This window comes from Scyliorhinus torazame, chromosome 9, assembly GCF_047496885.1.
Source record: "Scyliorhinus torazame isolate Kashiwa2021f chromosome 9, sScyTor2.1, whole genome shotgun sequence".
Taxonomy (NCBI): domain Eukaryota; kingdom Metazoa; phylum Chordata; class Chondrichthyes; order Carcharhiniformes; family Scyliorhinidae; genus Scyliorhinus; species Scyliorhinus torazame.
The window spans coordinates 101,794,789-101,814,526 of record NC_092715.1 but is presented as its reverse complement, the minus strand read 5'-3'; the positions used below and the strand labels follow the sequence as shown (position 1 = coordinate 101,814,526).

The window sequence follows — 19,738 nt, the reverse complement described above, 5'->3', positions numbered from 1 at the left end:
TACAGGGTTATGGGGATAGGGTGGGGGTGGGGGGGGGGGGGGCTCTGGGGCTCTGGGTAAGGTGCTTTTTCAAAGGGTTGCTGCAGACCTGATTGACCAAATGGCCTCCTTTTGTACTGTAGGGATTCTATGGTTCTACACTTTTGTCAGTCACAAGTCAGGGACTTCTGTGATTCAGAGGGTATTTATGAGTTCTTCAGGGATGCTTTGAGGACATCGCTAAAGAATTTGCACTGTCCTCCAGGGCATCCCATGCCACAACCAAGATCTGAGTAGAGCAGTTCAGGAGTTTGGTGACAGGCATGTGAATGACATGTCCCATCCAGAAGTCACTCACTGGCTTTGGATTGGAGATGGCATAGGTTCTGTAGATTATCTCCATGCATGTGAGGTTACTGAAGGTGAGGTGCAGTGTTGCAATGAAGAAAATGGAGAAGGTTGTGCAATGCCACAGCCTTGGTGACCCCAGTCTTCACTGAGCTAGGGTTAGCGATGGTTCTGTTGACGAAGATCACGGTATGCATGTCATCGGCGGAGAATATTGATAGATTTCTAAGGACAGCTATATTTGAGGAGGATATTCCATAAGCTTTCCCAGTTGACAAAATCAAAATCTTTTGAGCAGTTAAAAAAGACCTGGGGCTGGATTCTCCGTCGGCGGGATCCTCCGCTTTGCGGTCAGCACACTCACCAGCAGATTTCCCAACAGCATGGGGGTGCCCACAATGGGAAACCCCATTGGCTGGCTGGCGAGACAAAGGATCTCGCTGCCAGCGGGAGCGCCCCTCACCAGAAAAATGGTGCGACGGGATGGAGATTCCCGCCCCATATACAACGGTTGGTGATGTTCCTTGCATTTTCCTTAAATTTGCCATGTATACTCAAGCGTATGCACACACACACACACACCCCTACTGCTGCCTTTTCTGTGATCAGCATTGATCAGATAGTAAAATTATAATCATTTATCTTGAGGCTTTATGCTACTATTGGAGGATCTCTGAGTTTCCTATTTAAAGATAGTGTGATGATGCTGAGGTGTTTTTCTCTCCTATTCTCCCTTCTTCTTTTCCTTCTACTTGCAGCAGTGCAGTTTTTAGCTGATGATAATACTATGTAACTATTGGAACAGATCACAAGGTGCGATGTTGTAGAAATATGGAATGTATATTCTTGTGTCGCGTATTTCTTTGCAGTTTTCTTGCTTTGTGGTTTGCAGAGCACATTTGATTATTATTTGTTGGCTAGCTTTCCTTTAGTTTCATTAAAAGAGAGAAATCTCAATGAATTTGTTTTCTTTAGGTCCAAAGATTTTTTGAATCTTTGAAGGATAATGGTTCACAGCTCCGGTGTGTTCAACAAGCTGTTGAAACAATTGAGGAGAACATCCGGTGGATGGACAAGAATTTTGATAAGATCAGTACATGGTTGGAGAATTTGGAGTCTGTTCAGTAATTCAATGACCATCATCCCGTGTCCTTCCTGCACTCAATTCCTTTGAAAAGACTTCTTTCCTATAGAGTATTCTAAAACTCTGCAAACATGCTGTCTGAAGTTGTATCATCATTCAGGTGAAATAATATTTAGCAAATTTGAAAGTCATGTGCAGTGATTCAATTGGTGATGCGGGAACATCATTATCTTTACTAATCAAATCCGGACTGAAAGAAAAATGATTTAAATGAACTGTGTGAATCCCATGATGAACTGTAGCAGGTAATCCATCTGCTGCACAGTGAATATTCGAGCAAGACAGCACAAGATTGGGATGATCAATTTTCAAAGTGTTCTTTTGTTTGTTCCAGTCACTGAAAAAAACAGGGCGTACAAAAGGTCCACAGTAAATCACGTCAGGATTTTGGAAGAGGATTCCTAGATTCTGAAATAATTCTTGTTTAACATCCCACTTTGTAACTACATTCTTAAGAACAAATTGGTTTCCTTTGAAATGACTCCCCCAAATTAAATAATATTGTTTTTGCAGCCATTATTCTCAAAGAGCATGGCCTCTACCAAACCTCCCCATATCTCTTCTGTGGGCCACTTCTCTAACAAAACACACACAGGCACAAGCTACAGCAGGTACAAGGCAAATGTGACTGGCAATTCTTACTACCTTAGTTAAGAATTTTTGAAGCATAATGGTTCACATTTGCAATGTATATATGATTACAAATATTTAATGCTGTTTTGAAACCTTTTTTGCAATCACAGGATATGTTTTGCCTGTGTTAATATACCTATTTACCACAATCCCTTCCCTTAGAAAAGTGACAGATAGAAGGACCAACTGCAGTGGAGTAGATTTTAGTTTAGCTTCAAATACAGCCTAGATTGATTTGAATAAAGGACTCCCCTGTTGCAAGAGTCTTGCTTGAAGTGAGTGTCAGTCGAGTTCTTACCACAACACCAAACTGCTATTAAATGGCAGTATTATTCAGAGAAAGGAATGGATACTTCTCCTGTTAAGGATGCTCTTCTGAGGTTGAAGTTGAATCATATTGTTTGGGCAGGGAGCTTAACTGTTTGAAACCTGACCTTGAATATTTGTTATTAATGTTGGGTGTTTGCAGTGGAATATGTCTGATTCCCAATATTAATATCTCTCCTCAATGGAGGCCAAAACACAGTGGAAGTTCAGAGACAATACAATAGTTGTGTGTCTGCCAAACAAGTTAACATGCAAGTGTATCAGAAACTATTGATATTGTTTTTTTAAATGTCAAAGACTCTATAACTGAAGGAAGCTCCCCACAGAGACCCACTAACTAAATGGACCCCTTACAGGGAACCCTTAACTAAAGGGACCCCCAACAGGGTCATTCTAACTAGGGCGACCCGCCCCCCCCCCCCCCCCCCCCCACACACACACACACACACAGACCCCTAACTGAAGGGATGCCTCACAAGGATCCCTGACTAGAGGTACCCCACCCCACTAACACCCCCACCCCAGAAAAGAGACCCCTATCTGGTAGCTAGAGAGCAGTCCAGACAGGGGCAGTGAAAAAGATTACAGCTGTAACAGTCAACTGGAGGCTCCACGTGTCCGTTCCTCAAAGGAGAACAGCTGTGACCTGTGTTTCTTTTTAAAAAATTACTTTATCAGAGTTACAAAGCCTGAGCTCAGAGTGTGGACAGGGGCAAACCCCGAGTCTAGCTCCTTGCCTGCTCCAAAAACCAATTAAAATTGAATTCAATTCATGGTCCTCACAAGAGAGACATACCAGATCCAGGCATTCAACCCGCAGATCCATTAGCTTCAAGCCATTCATAACTTTCTAGTTATGGGCTGTGATTGACAGCTTCCACAAACCAGCTGCAGCCTTGATTCATTCATCTCCCTTCATGGATGAATAACCCGAAGTGATGAAACTCTGATATTTACAAATATTAACCACATTAAAGAGTGGTAAGTGAACTGCAATCAAATATGTGTCTTATTACCAATTGTGCGTTATTAATGCTGACACTGGAATACTTAAATACACCATAAATTTCAGTATTGCTAAGTTTGTTTTGAAATCCAATAAAGATGCTTAGAAGATTATAGTTTACAGTTGACTAGTATAAATGTCCCAAAGCTACTTTATATAGCAAAGTTTTAAATTATTTTGGAGGCACCAATGCTGGGTAATTTTTCCTACCTTTACTGTGGAGTGAATTCACAATACAGCAGTCAACTTGCTCAATGCCATGAAAGATGTGTAGAGGTGAGCAATATAAAAATGCTATTCCCTGCTGCAATCATTGAGTTGCCTACTCATCCATCACACAGCATGCAAAAATGATATTGAAAGCTGCAGTGCGAGATGAACATTACCTAGAGAGGGAATTCTCTGATGCTGCATGGACCATACCGCTGCCTCATTTAAAACAAAACCTGCTGCATTGGCAGGGTGCGGCGTGGGATTAGTTATTTGCTTTGCCAGTCTTTTCCCAAGTGACCCTTGACCCATCTGACCCAGCTTGGCACAAACCACCCAGTCCAAAATTCAGCAAGATCTGAAACCTGGCATTGCCTCGGTTCAAAGGTGACTGGTTTTGAGACACTGTGCCATAAACAGCTTGTTAATTTCTCATTGAAATCTGTTCTAATCCTAACAAAATTCACATGCATGAATGCATTTTAACGACTTACACGTAGAGCAATTTGCAATATTACCAGTCATTGAATTCATTTAACATTTACGAGTTGAAATATTTTAGCAATGATGCCTGAAATTAAATATAAAAAGTTTTGGAATGTCTTGAGGAGGAGATATTCAAATGTCAGCTTTTTCTTTTTTTAAATTAATTGTGGCAAATGGAATTTTTACTTATGATGGATCTGTGATGATGTTTTTTTAAAACTTGCAACAATGTATTGTTAGGTTTGGTATGTAGAAGGTTACATACAGAACCTTTTCTATAACAGTAAGCCAGCAACCTGAAACTATTTGCAGGTCCACCCCATTAGAGTTTCCTCAAGTTAGATATTTATTTAGGTTTAGACATTAGTGAAAACAATTATATATTTGCTCAAAATGTTAATTATTGAGAGAACAAATATTTATGTACAATCTCATGCAATTTTTGCTACTGTTAAAAGATGGCTCTTTCGATCGAATGGTCTGGAGTGTCGGCACGATCAGGGGCTTAGCCACATATACTACAGAGCCCCCTCATTCCCCACCATCCGTCTCCCCCCACCACACACTCCATCAATGAGTAGATTCTCATCTCAGGAAAGTGTATTTGATTTGACAACCGTTTGTGAGTTTGTTAAAAAAATGATCACTGGTTGGCTGGAATGCTCAACGATTGACAGCCTGATGGACAGAACACCTATTTCAAAGACGTAAAGGGGACAGATTACAGAGTTACCTTTCAGAAATATCTGTGATTTCGGCAGCAAGTAAAGTAAGCCTGCACCAATTTAGCTTTAATCTGTTAAACTAGAGGAGGTTGCCAGTTTTTGCCCTCACGTTTGGAGAGAAATTGGACCTTCAATATGTAAATTAGTGGTGCTGGGTTCTGATCCAGAAGAATAATTCATCATTACCGAGAAGGTCAATTGCTAAAATTAGTTTGATCCCTGAAATTAAACGTCAGGTCAGCTAAGTAGCAGGAGTTGAGCTGCTGGTGAAAACCTTGGCCGGAATTCTCTGGTCATTGCAATTAGATTTTCCCACCGGCAGCACACCCCCGCCACTGGGTTTTGTGGTGGTATGGGGTGGTTACAATGGGAAATCCCATTGACAAGTGGTGGGAAGATAGGATCCCGCTGCCAGCGAATGGCACACCGCCAAGAAACAGGCAGCTGGCGGACTGGAGAATCCCGCCTCTTATTTTTGGAGATGGATTGAGGGGGGCATGATTAGAATATTTTTGAGAAGTTAATTAGATAACCTATCTCAGCCTATCAGATGCTTAAAATCTAGTATCAGGTAAAGTATAGGGACACTCCTGTTGGGGGTGGTAGGAGATGGCACTTAAGTTGTGGTAAATGATCAAAGCTTGACTTTTAATATGGCTTACTTTGTGAGGCTGTAAAAAAATTCTTTGGGTGGAATTTTCTCAAAAATTGACAACATGCCAGGTTCAGTCAGAAAACTGCCGTGTTTCCCGACGAGATCTGCCCACACTTCGCCAATTTTATTTTGGGGGGGGGGGTTGCGCAGCCTTTGGGAAGAACCTAATCACACCGGCAAGCCTGGCTTAAAAAAGGTGCCCCAAACTCAAAGTGAATTTAAAGATCCCCACCTCCCCATGGGCATTGGGCCCCCTCCCCCATTGATGGCATGTTTCTCCCCCCCCTCCCCGTATTGATCGCCAGCCTGACCCCCCTGCCCCCAAACATTGATCGTCGGCACCGTGGCCCTCCCAATGGGTCGCCCTTCATGTCCCACCCGTTGGCACTTCCCCCTGGCTTGTCCCCAGCCACCCAGGGGCTGCAATGGCCTCTGTGTCCCCTGGTGTGGTGATCACGTCTGGTGTCCATTTCTGGAGCATGCGGCTGTAAAATCAACACCTTTTTGTTTCTCGATTGTAAATTTTCTTTGCAGATGTGCCTTGCCGTTTTGCAAATTTAAATGAAGGCTGTCTAAAATTTAAATTTCTCCTATATTTTGTTGAGCTGCTATTCAATGTGTGAGTCCCTTCTGAATCGCAGAATTGTTATGGTGCAGAAGTAGGCCATTCAGCCCACGCCCACACCAGCTCTCCAAATGAGCACCATGACTTAATGCCATTTGGTTGAAACTGTCTCTACTTCCAGGCAGTGCATTCCAGACTGGAATCACATGCTGTGTGACAAAGATTTTTCTCACCTCTTATCTGCTTCTTTTGCAAATCACTTTAAAACTGTGCCCTTTCTTTCTCAATCATTTTACAAGTGAAAATGGTTTCTCCCTATCTACTTGATCCAGTTGTTAAGAAAATAAAAAATATTTTCCCCTTTTTTCTGGACACTGTTATGATTCAAGCCTGAATCCTAAAGTGAGGTCCCACTTGTGGCCTCTGGCAAGCGAGTACATCAGGTCTCATCAAGCAGACTGCTGATCCTGCTCTGGGTTCCTTGAAGGGAAAGATCAATTATGCAGACTGGCTTATAAACCATGGGTTTTGTTTATCTTTTTAGTTTTGTTTAATTAAAGTAGTATTTTGAATACAACTTTTTGAGCAATGGGTTGGAATGAAATTTGAGATTATGCAAGCTGTGGGGACAGTAGTTAAATTGAGCCCATAAGGAGTGATTTTTCCAAGTGTGTCTGGTTAATGAGGAACCTAGCCCTCCAGCAGTGTGCACTTGGAAAATTGTCCCTAATGTTTTCTAAATGAAATTGGCCTTTGAATAAGCAGAGTAAGTCCAAAGATGTGCAGGTTAGGTGGATTGGCCATCATAAATTGCCATTAGTGTCCAAAATTGCCCTTAGTGTTGGGTGGGGTTACTGGGTTATGGGGATAGGGTGGAGGTGTGGACCTTGGGTAGGGTGCTCTTTCCAAGAGCCGGTGCAGACTCTTTTTTTAAAAAAAAATTTTTCTTAAAGGTTTTCATAAAATATCAATAACAAAATGAGAAAGAAAAAAGAACCCAACAGGGTTAAGTACAAAACACAATCTAAAAAAGCAATCCCCCAAACCCCTCCCCCCCCCGTACCTAAATAATAAATTAACATTAACACCCCGACTTAAGACAACAGGTGTATCCACACCCTCAGACCCTTCCAGTGTAAATAACATAAACCAAAATAAAGTAAACCCCCCCCACCCCCGAGCTGCTGCTGCCATTGACCAATGTCTATCGTTCTGCCAGAAAGTCTAAGAACGGTTGCCACCGCCTACAGAACCCTTGTACCGACCCTCTCAACGCAAATTTCACCCTCTCCAATTTAATGAACCCTGCCATATCGCTGATCCAGGATTCCACGCTTGGGGGCCTCGCATCTTTCCACTGAAGGAGAATCCTTCGCCGGGCTATCAGGGACGCAAAGGCCAGAATTCCGGCCTTTTTCGCCTCCTGCACTCCCGGCTCATCTGCCACCACAAATATTGCGAGCCCCCAGCCCAGTCAGACCCTGGATCCTACCATCTCGACACCGTCCTCGCTACGCCCTTCCAAAATTCCTCCAGCGCTGGGCATGCCCAGAACATATGGGTGTGATTTGCTGGGCTCCCTGAGCACCTAACACACCTGTCCTCACCCCCAAAGAACCTGCTCATCCTTGTCCCGGTCATGTGTGCCCTGTGCAGCACCTTAAACTGTATGAGGCTGAGCCTCGCGCACAAAGAGGAAGAGTTCACCCTCCCTAGGGCATCTGCCCATGTCCCCTCTTCGATCTCCTCTCCCAACCCCTCCTCCCACTTACCTTTCAACTCCACCACCGAGGCCTCCTCCTCCTCCTGCATCACCTGGGAAGTTTCCGAGATCTCTCTCTCTCCCCCCCCCCCCCCCCCCGAGAGCACCCTGTCCTGTACTGTGTGTGGCAGTAGCCACGGGAATTCCACCACCTGCCGTCTGGCAAATGCCCTTACCTGTAAGTACCTGAAGGTGTTCCCCGGGGGGGAGCCCGTACTTCTCCTCCAGCTCATCCAAGCTCGCGAACAGGTCCCCCAACGTTCGTATCCCTGCCCTGTGCCACCCCAAAAACCCTCCACCTGTTCTTCCTGGGGCGAACCGGTGGTTCCCCCGTAATGGGGTCCACGCCGAGGCCCTAACTTCCCCCCTATGCCACCTCCACTGCCCCCAAATTTTGAGGGCCGCCACCACCACCGGGCTCGTGGTATACCTCCTTGGAGGGAGCGGCAGTGGCGCCGTTGCCAGCGTCCCCAGACTCGTACCCACACAGGACGCCGTCTCCAGCCTATTCCATGCAGCCCCCTCCCCCTCCATCACCCACTTGCGCACCATTGTCGCATTGGCAGCCCAGTAGTACCCACAGAGGTTGGGCTATCCCTACTCCGCTCCAGGAACACCCTTCTCACCCTTGGAGTCCCTCGCGCCCACACAAACCCCATTATACTCCTGTTAACCCGCCTGAAAAAAGCCTTCGGGATAAACACGGGGAGGCACTGGAACAGGAACAAAAACCTTGGGAGCACCGTCATTTTGATTGACTGCACCTTATCCGCCAGGGACAGCGGCAACGCGTCCCACCTCTTGAACACCTCCTCCATTTGCTCCACCAGCCTTGTAAAGTTAAGCCTATGCAGGGCCCCCCAGCTCCTGGCCACCTGGACCCCCAAATATCTGAAGCTCCTCTCCGCCCTTTTTAGTGGGAGCTCACCATCCCCCCTCTCCTGGTCCCCTAGCTGAACTACGAACAGCTCGCTCTTCCCCGTATTGAGTTTGTACCCCGAAAAGTCCCCGAATTCCCTAAGGATCCTCATTACCTCTGGCATTCCTCCCACCGGGTCCGCCACATACAGCAGCAGGTCGTCCGCATAAAGCGACACCCTATGCTCCTCCCCACCCCGCACCAACCCCCTCCAGTTCCTCGACTCTCTCAGTGCCTTAGCCAGGGGTTCAATCGCCAGTACGAAGAGCAGGGGGGACAGGGGACCCCCTGTCTCGTCCCTCGGTGCAACCGAAAATACTCGGACCTCCTCCTATTTGTGGCCACACTCGCCATCGGGACCTCATACAACAGCCTAACCCACCTGACAAACCCCTCCCCAAACCCGAACCTCTTCAGCACCTCCCACAGGTACCCCCACTCTACCCTATCGAAGGCTTTCTCAGCGTCCATCGCCACCACTATCTCCGCCTCCCCCTCCCTCGCCGGCATCATGATAACGTTCAAAAGCCTCTGCACATTCGCGTTCAACTGTCTCCCCTTCACAAACCCCGTCTGGTCTTCATGGATGATCTGCGGCACACAATCCTCAATCCTCGTGGCTAAGACCTTCGCCAGCACCTTGGCATCTACATTTAGCAAGGAAATCGGTCTGTAAGACCCACATTGCAGGGGATCCTTGTCCGGCTTCAGGATCAAGGAGATCAGTGCCCGGGACATGGTCGGGGGTAAAGCCCCCTCCTCCCTTGCCTCATTGAAGGTCCTAACTAACAGCGGGCCCAACAGGCCCATATATTTTTTATAGAACTCGACCGGGAAACCGTCCGGCCTCGGTGCCTTCCCCGCCTGCATGCTTCCCATCCCTTTGATCAGCTCCTCCAGCCCAATCGGGGCCCTCAGTCCCGCCACCAGTCCCTCTTCCACCTTTGGAAACCTCAATTGGTCCAGGAAACGGCCCATCCCTCCCTCCTCCCGTGGGGGCTCGGATCGGTACAATTCCTCGTAGAACTCCCTGAAGACCCCATTGATGCTAACCCCACTCCGCACCACGCTCCCTCTCCTGTCCTTAACTCCCCCAATCTCCCTAGCTGCGTCCCGCTTCCGAAGCTGATACGCCAGCATCCGGCTTGCCTTTTCCCCATACTCATAGACCACCCCCTGGGCCTTCCTCCACTGCACCTCTGCCTTCCTGGTGGTCACCAGGTCGAATTCGGCCTGGAGGCTGCGCCTCTTCCTCAACAATCCTTCCTCAGGCTCTTCTGCATACCTCCTGTCTACCCTCACCATCTCCCCCACCAGCCTCTCCCTCTCCCCCCGTTCCTTGTGGGCCCGAATGGAGATCAGCTCTCCCCTCACCACCGCCTTCAGTGCCTCCCATACCATCCCCACTCGGACCTCCCCGTTGTCATTGGTCTCCAAGTACCTCTCTATACTTCCTCGGACCCGCTCGCTCACCTCCTCGTCCACCAACAGCCCCACCTCCAAGCGCCACAGCGGGCGCTGGTCCCTCTCCTCCCCCATCTCCAAGTCCACCCAATGCGGGGCGTGGTCCGAAATGACTATTGCCGAATACTCGGTATCCTCTACTCTCGCTATCAGCGCCCTACTCAAAATGAAAAAGGCGATTCGAGAATAAGCCTTATGGACATGTGAGAAGAATGAAAATTCCCTAGCCCCCGGCCTTGCAAATCTCCAAGGGTCCACCCCTCTCATTTGGTCCATAAATCCCCTCAACACTCTAGCCGCCGCCGGCTTCCTACCCGTCCTAGACCTGGAGCGATCCAGTGCCGGATCCAACACCGTGTTAAAGTCTCCCCCCATTATCAGGCCCCCCACTTCCAAGTCTGGGATCCGACCCAACATACGCCGCATAAAACCCGCATCGTCCCAGTTCGCAGCATACACATTGATCAGTACCACCCTCTCTCCCTGCAACTTACCACTTACCATTATGTACCTGTCGCCATTATCTGCCACAATGTTCGACGCCTCAAACGACACCTTCTTTCCCACCAAGATCGCCACCCCTCGATTTTTGGCATCTAGTCCCGAGTGAAACACCTGACCTACCCACCCTTTCCTCAGTCTTACCTGGTCTGCCACCTTCAGGTGTGTCTCCTGGAGCATAACCACATCCGCCTTGAGCCCCTTCAGGTGTGCGAACACGCGGGCCCGCTTAACCGGCCCATTCAGTCCCCTTACATTTCAGGTTATCAGCCGGATCAGGGGGCTACCCACCCCCCTCCCCCGCCGACTAGCCATGACCCCTCCTCGGCCAGCCACGCGCCCACACCACACCCGGCCCGTTCCCCACAGCGGCATACCCCCGTCTCAACCCCCCCCCCCCCCACTCGCTCCAGCTCCTCCTTGACCTTAGCAGCAGCAACTCGATTCCCCGCCATCAACCAAAACAGTGCCCAAACTGCCCCATCCACCCTCCCCAACCCGAAAGAGAAAAACACAGAGAAAAAGAAACCCAAAACAATGCAAAGGCCCCCCCCCCCCGCCGAACCAAAAATAGGCATAACATATCCACCGCAGTCCCCAATCGCCCATCCTGACCCTCAGTCTGTGTCCAGCTTCTCGGCCTGAACAAAGGCCCACGCCTCCTCCGGAGACTCAAAATAATGGTGCCGGTCCTTGTAGGTAACCCACAGTCGTGCCGGCTGCAACATGCCAAACTTCACCCCCTTCCTGTGCAGCACCGCCTTCGCTCGATTGTACCCGGCCCTCCTCTTCGCCACCTCCGCACTCCAGTCCTGATATATCCGAACCTCCGCGTTCTCCCAAATGCTGCTCCTCTCCTTCTTGGCCCACCTGAGCACACACTCCCGATCGACGAACCGATGGAACCGCACCAGCACCGCCCGCGGAGGCTCGTTAGCCTTGGGCCTCCTCACCAAAACTCTATGGGCCCCTTCCAGCTCCAGGGGCCCCTGGAAGGACCCCGCTCCCATCAGCGAGTTCAACATGGTGACCACATAGGCCCCCACGTCCGGCCCCTCCGGGAGGCCCAGAATCCGCAGATTCTTCCGCCTCGACCGATTCTCCATCTCCTCGAACCACTCCTGCCATTTCTTGTGGAGCGCCTTGTGCGCCTCCACCTTTACCGCCAGGCCTAAGATCTCGTCCTCATTGTTAGAGATCTTTCGTCGAGCCTCTCGGATCGCCACCCCCTGGGCCGCCTGTGTCTCCAGCAGCTTATCAATAGAAACTTTCATCGGCTCTAGCAGGTCCGTTTTAACCTCTCTGAGGCAGCGCTGGATACCCTCCTGTTGCTCCTCCGCCCACTGCCTCCACGCTGCCTGGTCTCCGCCCGCCGCCATTTTGTCCTTCTTCTAGTCCACCACCACCTTTTTTATCGCCCCGCTCCTAGTTAAAGCCATATACTGACGGGGAGCTATTATTAACTCCTTCCCACACCGGGAAACGTCAAAAAAGTGCCGTTGGGGGCCCTGAAGAGCCCAAAAGTCCGTTTTTGCGGGAGCCGCCGAATGTGCGACTTAGCTCCGCATAGCCGCAACCGGAAGTCTCGAGAGGGAATCCTTTTGGCAGTGTTCGCTTCACCAATCTGCCCCAAAATGTCTGTGGAAACTCCTGAAAAAGGTCTAAGAGTCCGTTCCAGACGGGAGCTGCCGAATGCGCGACCTACTCCTCCATGGCCGTCACCGGAAGCCTCGTCCCCGTTTCTTCAGTGGCCTTGGTGAGATCTTTTCACAGTTGTTCCCTCTGCTGCTAGAATTCACCTTTGATAAAGGCCCTCAGGTCAGCTTGCAGCTTTACGCTTGCCCTTCCCCCGTCTGCATGCTGGAAGAGGCCCTGTTTATCCTGCAGTTGCAGCCAAATCTTTTACTGTTTCTGCTGGGTCTGGTAATCAAAAGACATCCCATTCCTGGGGGACACTGTCAGGGGAATGTTGCAGTCTTCTTCCCACCGGGAAATGTCAAACAAATGCCGTGGGGGCCCTGTAAAGGAGCCCAAAAGTCCGTTCCAAGCGGGAGCTACCGAATATGCGACCTAGCTCTGCATAGCCGCACCCGGAAGTCCGAGCCGGTGCAGACTTGATGGGCTGAATGGCCTCCTTCTGCCCTGTAAATTTTATGAACCAGCTATTCAAAGTGCCTCTACCAAAATTGATAAGCTTGTGGTAAGTGATTACATTTCATGAATACTTAATTGGTTGAAAAGCTTTTTGGTGTCCCGAGATTGTGGAAAGCACTGCATAAATAGAAGTCTTTTTCTTTTTTAGTTAAGATGATATTTTCTGGTTTAATTTTTATTCATTTGATTTCTGTAAGTGTGAAAATAAAAGTGCATTTGTTACTAACTATATTGACCTTCTGCTTGTGTAATCATTGGCTCATTATTACTTTTGTTGTTTAACCCTGTAAAAACTTACTTTTATCAGCAAAAGGGAGAAAAATATTTTAGAATCGTGCAATTTTCTTGCACCCCAATTTTTTTTCTGATACAGCAGAGCAATTTCAATTCCTTAGTCTAGCTGTTTAACATTTGAATATTACATCTCTGAATGAGAGTGAGAGATAAAATAATTAAACGTAATATTTTGGTACAATGAAATTAGTTTTAACTAATTTATTACTTTATGCACAAACAATATCAGTGATTTCAGTTTTGGTAGAGCAACAACTTATGTCATGGTTCAATGTATTATTCCACAGGGTTGCAAGTTTGTGTCTCTGCTTTGTCCCAAAACAAGTTTCTAATCTCATATAGCCTGAGAGAGTCAGAAGGAGAGTTTTACATTTTTATTATTGGAGACTGGTTAATAATGAATCCTTTTAGAAAGTATGCAGGTACTTTTAAAAGAAACATACTACAGATGTTGTCTTCCTTTTCCCTCTACGAAGGATTCCAGGCCACAGTTTTTGACAGCTCCCTCGACCATGTCTGCTCCATTTCCACAACTTCTATTCTCACACCTTCTTCTCTGTTCCAGAACCATGATAGGGTTCTCTTTTTCCTCATCTCTATTCCATATTCAATAGATCATCCTTCACAATTTCTGTCACTCCCTGTGTGATGCCACCACCAAAGACATCTTACCCTACTCTTCCAGCATTCTGAATGGACTGTTCCCACCATGACAACCTAGTCCATTCCGAATAGACTGTTCTCACTGTGACACCCTAGTCCATTCCGAATGGACTCTTCCCACCGTGACACCCTAGTCCATTCCGAATGGACTCTTCCCACCGTGACACCCTAATCCATTCCGAATGGACTCTTCCCACCGTGGCATCCTAGTCCATTCCGAATGGACTGTTTCCACGGCAACACCCCAGTCCATTCCGAATGGACTCTTCCCACAGCAACACCCTAGTCCATTCCAAATGGACTCTTCCCACCGTGGCACCCTAGTCCATTCAGAATGGACTGTTCCCACCGCAACACCAGAGTCCATTACGAATGAACTCTTCCCACCATGACACCCTAGTCCATTCCGAATGGACTCTTCGACGACAACACCAGAGTCCATTCCGAATGAACTCTTCCCACCGTGACACCCTAGTCCATTCCAAATGGACTGTTCCCACTGTGACGCCCTAGTCCATTCCAAATGGACTGTCCCCACCGTGACACCCTAGTCCATTCCGAATGGACTGTTCCCACTGTGACACCCTAGTCCATTCCGAATGGACTGTTCCCACCGTGACACCCTAGTCCATTCCGAATGGACTGTTTCCACCGCAACACCCCAGTCCATTCCGAATGGACTCTTCCCACCGTGGCACCCTAGTCCATTCCGAATGGACTGTTCCCACCGCAACACCAGAGTCCATTACGAATGAACTCTTCCCACCATGACACCCTAGTCCATTCCGAATGGACTGTCCCCACCGTGACACACTAGTCCATTCCGAATGGACTGTTCCCACTGTGACACCCTAGTCCATTCCGAATGGACTCTTCCCACCGCAACACCCGAGTCCATTCCGAATGGACGGTTCCCACCGCAACACCCGAGTCCATTCCGAATGGACTGTTCCCACTGCGACGCCCTAGTCCATTCCGAATGGACTGTTCCCACAGCACCACCCTAGTCCATTCCGAATGGACTGTTCCCACCATGACACCCTAGTCCATTCCGAATGGACTCTTCGACGGCAACACCAGAGTCCATTACGAATGAACTCTTCCCACCATGACACCCTAGTCCATTCCGAATGGACTGTTCCCACCGTGACACCCTAGTCCATTCCGAATGAACTCTTCCCACCGTGACACCCTAGTCCATTCCAAATGGACTGTTCCCACTGTGACGCCCTAGTCCATTCCAAATGGACTGTTCCCACTGTGACACCCTAGTCCATTCCAAATGGACTGTCCCCACCGTGACACCCTAGTCCATTCCGAATGGACTGTTCCCACTGTGACGTCCTAGTCCATTCCGAATGGACGGTTCCCACTGCGACGCCCTAGTCCATTCCGAATGGACTCTTCCCACCGCAACACCCGAGTCCATTCCGAATGGACTGTTCCCACAGCAACACCCTAGTCCATTCCGAATGGACTGTTCCCACAGCACCACCCTAGTCCATTCCGAATGGACTGTTCCCACCGTGACACCCTAGTCCATTCCGAATGGACTGTTCCCACCGTGACACCCTAGTCCATTCCGAATGGACTGTTCCCACCGTGACACCCTAGTCCATTCCGAATGGACTGTTCCCACCGTGACACCCTAGTCCATTCCGAATGGACTGTTCCCACCGTGACACCCTAGTCCATTCCGAATGGACTGTTCCCACCGTGACACCCTAGTCCATTCCGAATGGACTGTTCCCACTGTGACGCCCTAGTCCATTCCGAATGGACTCTTCCCACCGCAACACCCGAGTCCATTCCGAATGGACTGTTCCCACTGTGACACCCTAGTCCATTCCGAATGGACTGTTCCCACTGTGACACCCTAGTCCATTCCGAGTGGACTGTTCCCACCGTGACACCCTAGTCCATTCCGAATGGACTGTTCCCACCGTGACACCCTAGTCCATTCCGAATGGACTGTTCCCACCGCACCACCCTAGTCCATTCCGAATGGACTTTTCCTACTGTGATGCCCTAGTCCATTCCGAATGGACTGTTCCCACCGTGACACCCTAATCCATTCCGAATGGACTGTTCCCACCGTGACACCCTAGTCCATTCCGAATGGACTGTTCCCACTGTGACACCCTAGTCCATTCCGAATGGACTGTTCCCACCGTGACACCCTAGTCCATTCCGAATGGACTCTTCCCACCGTGGCACCCTAGTCCATTCCGAATGGACTGTTCCCACCGCAACACCAGAGTCCATTACGAATGAACTCTTCCCACCATGACACCCTAGTCCATTCCGAATGGACTGTCCCCACCGTGACACACTAGTCCATTCCGAATGGACTGTTCCCACCGTGACACCCTAGTCCATTCCGAATGGACTGTTCCCACTGTGACACCCTAGTCCATTCCGAATGGACTCTTCCCACCGCAACACCCGAGTCCATTCCGAATGGACTGTTCCCACAGCACCACCCTAGTCCATTCCGAATGGACTGTTCCCACCATGATACCCTATTCCATTCCGAATGGACTGTTCCCACAGCACTGCCCTATTCCATTCCGAATGGACTGTTCCGACTGTGACACCCTAGTCCATTCCGAATGGACTTTTCCTACTGTGATGCCCTAGTCCATTCCGAATGGACTCTTCCCACCGTGACACCCTAGTCCATTCCGAATGGACTGTTCCCACCGTGACACCCTAGTCCATTCCGAATGGACTGTTCCCACTGCGACGCCCTAGTCCATTCCGAATGGACTCTTCCCACCGCAACACCCGAGTCCATTCCGAATGGACTGTTCCCACAGCACCACCCTAGTCCATTCCGAATGGACTGTTCCCACAGCACCACCCTAGTCCATTCCGAATGGACTTTTCCTACTGTGATGCCCTAGTCCATTCCGAATGGACTGTTCCCACCGTGACACCCTAGTCCATTCCGAATGGACTGTTCCGACTGTGATGCCCTAGTCCATTCCGAATGGACTCTTCCCACCGTGACACCCTAGTCCATTCCGAATGGACTGTTCCCACCATGACACCCTAGTCCATTCCAAATGGACTGTTCCCACCGTGACACCCTAGTCCATTCCGAGTGGACTGTTCCCACCATGACACCCTAGTCCATTCCGAATGGACGGTTCCCACTGCGACGCCCTAGTCCATTCCGAATGGACTCTTCCCACCGCAACACCCGAGTCCATTCCGAATGGACGGTTCCCACTGCGACGCCCTAGTCCATTCTGAATGGACTGTTCCCACCATGACACCCTATTCCATTCCGAATGGACTGTTCCCACCGCACCACCCTAGTCCATTCCGAATGGACTGTTCCCACCATGACGCCCTATTCCATTCCGTATGGACTGTTCCCACCATGACACCCTATTCCATTCCGAATGGACTGTTCCCACTGTGACACCCTAGTCCATTCCGAATGGACTGTTCCCACCGTGACACCCTAGTCCATTCCGAATGGACTGTTCCCACTGTGACACCCTAGTCCATTCCGAATGGACTGTTCCCACTGTGACACCCTAGTCCATTCCAAATGGACTGTTCCCACCGTGACACCCTAGTCCATTCCGAATGGACTGTTCCCACTGTGACACCCTAGTCCATTCCGAATGGACTGTTCCCACCGTGACACCCTAGTCCATTCCGAATGGACTGTTCCCACCGTGACGCCCTAGTCCATTCCAAATGGACTCTTCCCACCGTGACACCCTAGTCCATTCCGAATGGACTGTTCCCACCGTGACACCCTAGTCCATTCCGAATGGACTGTTCCCACCGTGACACCCTAGTCCATTCCGAATGGACTGTTCCCACCGTGACGCCCTAGTCCATTCCAAATGGACTCTTCCCACCGTGACACCCTAGTCCATTACGAATGGACTGTTCCCACTGTGACACCCTAGTCCATTCCGAATGGACTGTTCCCACCGCAACACCCGAGTCCATTCCGAATGGACTGTTCCCACTGTGACACCCTCGTCCATTCCGAGTGGACTGTTCCCACCATGACACCCTAGTCCATTCCGAATGGACTGTTCCCACCGTGACACCCTATTCCATTCCGAATGGACTGTTCCCACTGTGACGCCCTATTCCATTCCGTATGGACTGTTCCCACCATGACACCCTAGTCCATTCCGAATGGACTGTTCCCACCATGACACCCTAGTCTATACCTCAAGTCATCACAATACCCTCTCCTATTACCTCGACACCTTCCCAAGTATGCACAGGTGAAATAGTAATTCTCTGATCCTTCTTACAATTTAATACCGTGTATTCACTGTTCACGATGTAGTCTCCTCTACACTGGGGAGACTAAATGCAGACTGGGTGATTATTTTGCAGAATGCCTCCGTTCAGTCCACAAAAGTGGACCTAAATGTGCAGTCACCTGTTATTTTAAATATTTGCTTCATTCCCGTTCTGACCTAGTTGTCCTCAGCCTCCTAAAACTGTTCCAATGAAGCTCGGTATAGGTTCAGGAATAAAACCTCGGGCGCGATTCTCTGTCCCACCGCTCCCCCACCTGCAGTGGGATTCTCCGTCCCGCCTCACTCGTTTTCTAGTGCGGCACACCCCCGCTGGCAGCAGGATTCTCCATCCCAGGGTTTCCCATGCCAGCCCTGCACCGTCGGGAAATTGTGGGTGTGAGCGTGCTGCCGGCGAAATGGAGGATCCCGCCGATTGAGAATCCAGATCCTCATCTTTCAATGAGGCACTTTACAGCCTCTAGGCTTAACTTTGAGTTCAACAATTTCAGATAATAACCTCTGCTGCCTCCAATTTAAAAATTTTATGATTGAAGCTTCCACTTCCATTTGCAGCTTCTGTCGACACAAGTTTGTTTCTTGTCCCATTAACATCTCCTTTTGCACCATCATCACTTTAGTCATTTTATCTCTCCAGCCTTCCACACAATCACAGGTATTTCCCATTGTCCTTCCCCCTTTCCTTTTCTCTCTATTAAGACTTGTTGGGCTGATAGGGGTGCTGGAGGGGAGGTTAGTGGCACTGTTAAGTGAATACGGTCCCAATTGGGACGATGTGGGATTCGCAAAGAAGGTGTTTGGGGCCATCCCCAACTTGGACACACACGAACTGATAGTGGGGGGGGGGGGACTGGAACTTGGTGCAGGAGCCAAGGTTGGACAGGTCACGGCCACGCTCGCTGGTCCCATCAGGGGGGGGCAAAGGCGTTGGCTGGGCTATTGGTGGAAATGGGAGGGGTGGACCCGTGGAGATTTCTGCACCCGAGGGAACGGGAGTACTCATTTTTCTCAGCAGTCCATAAGGTATACTCGTGGATCAACTTTTCCGTGGTGGGGAAGGCTTTGCTGGCTGGGGTTAAGGGGTCGGAATACTCGGCAATTGCAGTGTCAGGTCATGCTCCGCATTGGGTGGATATGGTACTGGAGAAGGGGGTAGCACAGAGGCCGAGAAATTAGATGTGGGACTTTTGGGGGACCAAGGGTTCTGTGACAAAATTGAAAAGGTAATTGAGGAATATGTAGGTTTCAACTGTACGGGTGAGGTGTTGAAGGCAGTTGTCTGGGAGGCTCTAAAGGCGGTGGTGAGGGGTGAGGTGATTGGAGCGGCAGAGGGTAATAGATGAGATGTTGGAGGTAGACAGGAGTTATGCAGAAGATGGGGATCCAGCGAAGCCGGAAAAGAGGAAGAAACTACAGGTGAGCTTTGACCGACTATCTACCAGGAAGGCGGTGCGCCAACTGAGACGAGCAAGGGGTGCAGTTTGCGAACATGGAGAAAAGGCGGGGTGGATGTTAGCAGGTCAGCTCCGGAGGGAGGCAACGGTAAAGGAAATTGTTCACGTGAGGGATAGGGCAGGGAAGTTAGTGGTGGCTCCGGATCTG

At 49.5% G+C, this 19,738-nt stretch overlaps 1 protein-coding gene across 1 annotated transcript in view; it reads left to right on the top strand.

Moving 5' to 3' along the window:
* Positions 1-13,107, top strand: part of erap1b (endoplasmic reticulum aminopeptidase 1b) — a 135,835-nt gene extending 122,728 nt beyond the window's left edge. Inside the window, exon 19 of the mRNA XM_072516342.1 lies at positions 1,303-13,107. Within this exon, the coding sequence (XP_072372443.1) occupies positions 1,303-1,455 (153 nt within the window). The 3' untranslated portion in view covers positions 1,456-13,107. The remainder of the gene's footprint in view (positions 1-1,302) is intronic.
* The last annotated feature ends 6,631 nt before the right edge of the window (positions 13,108-19,738 follow it).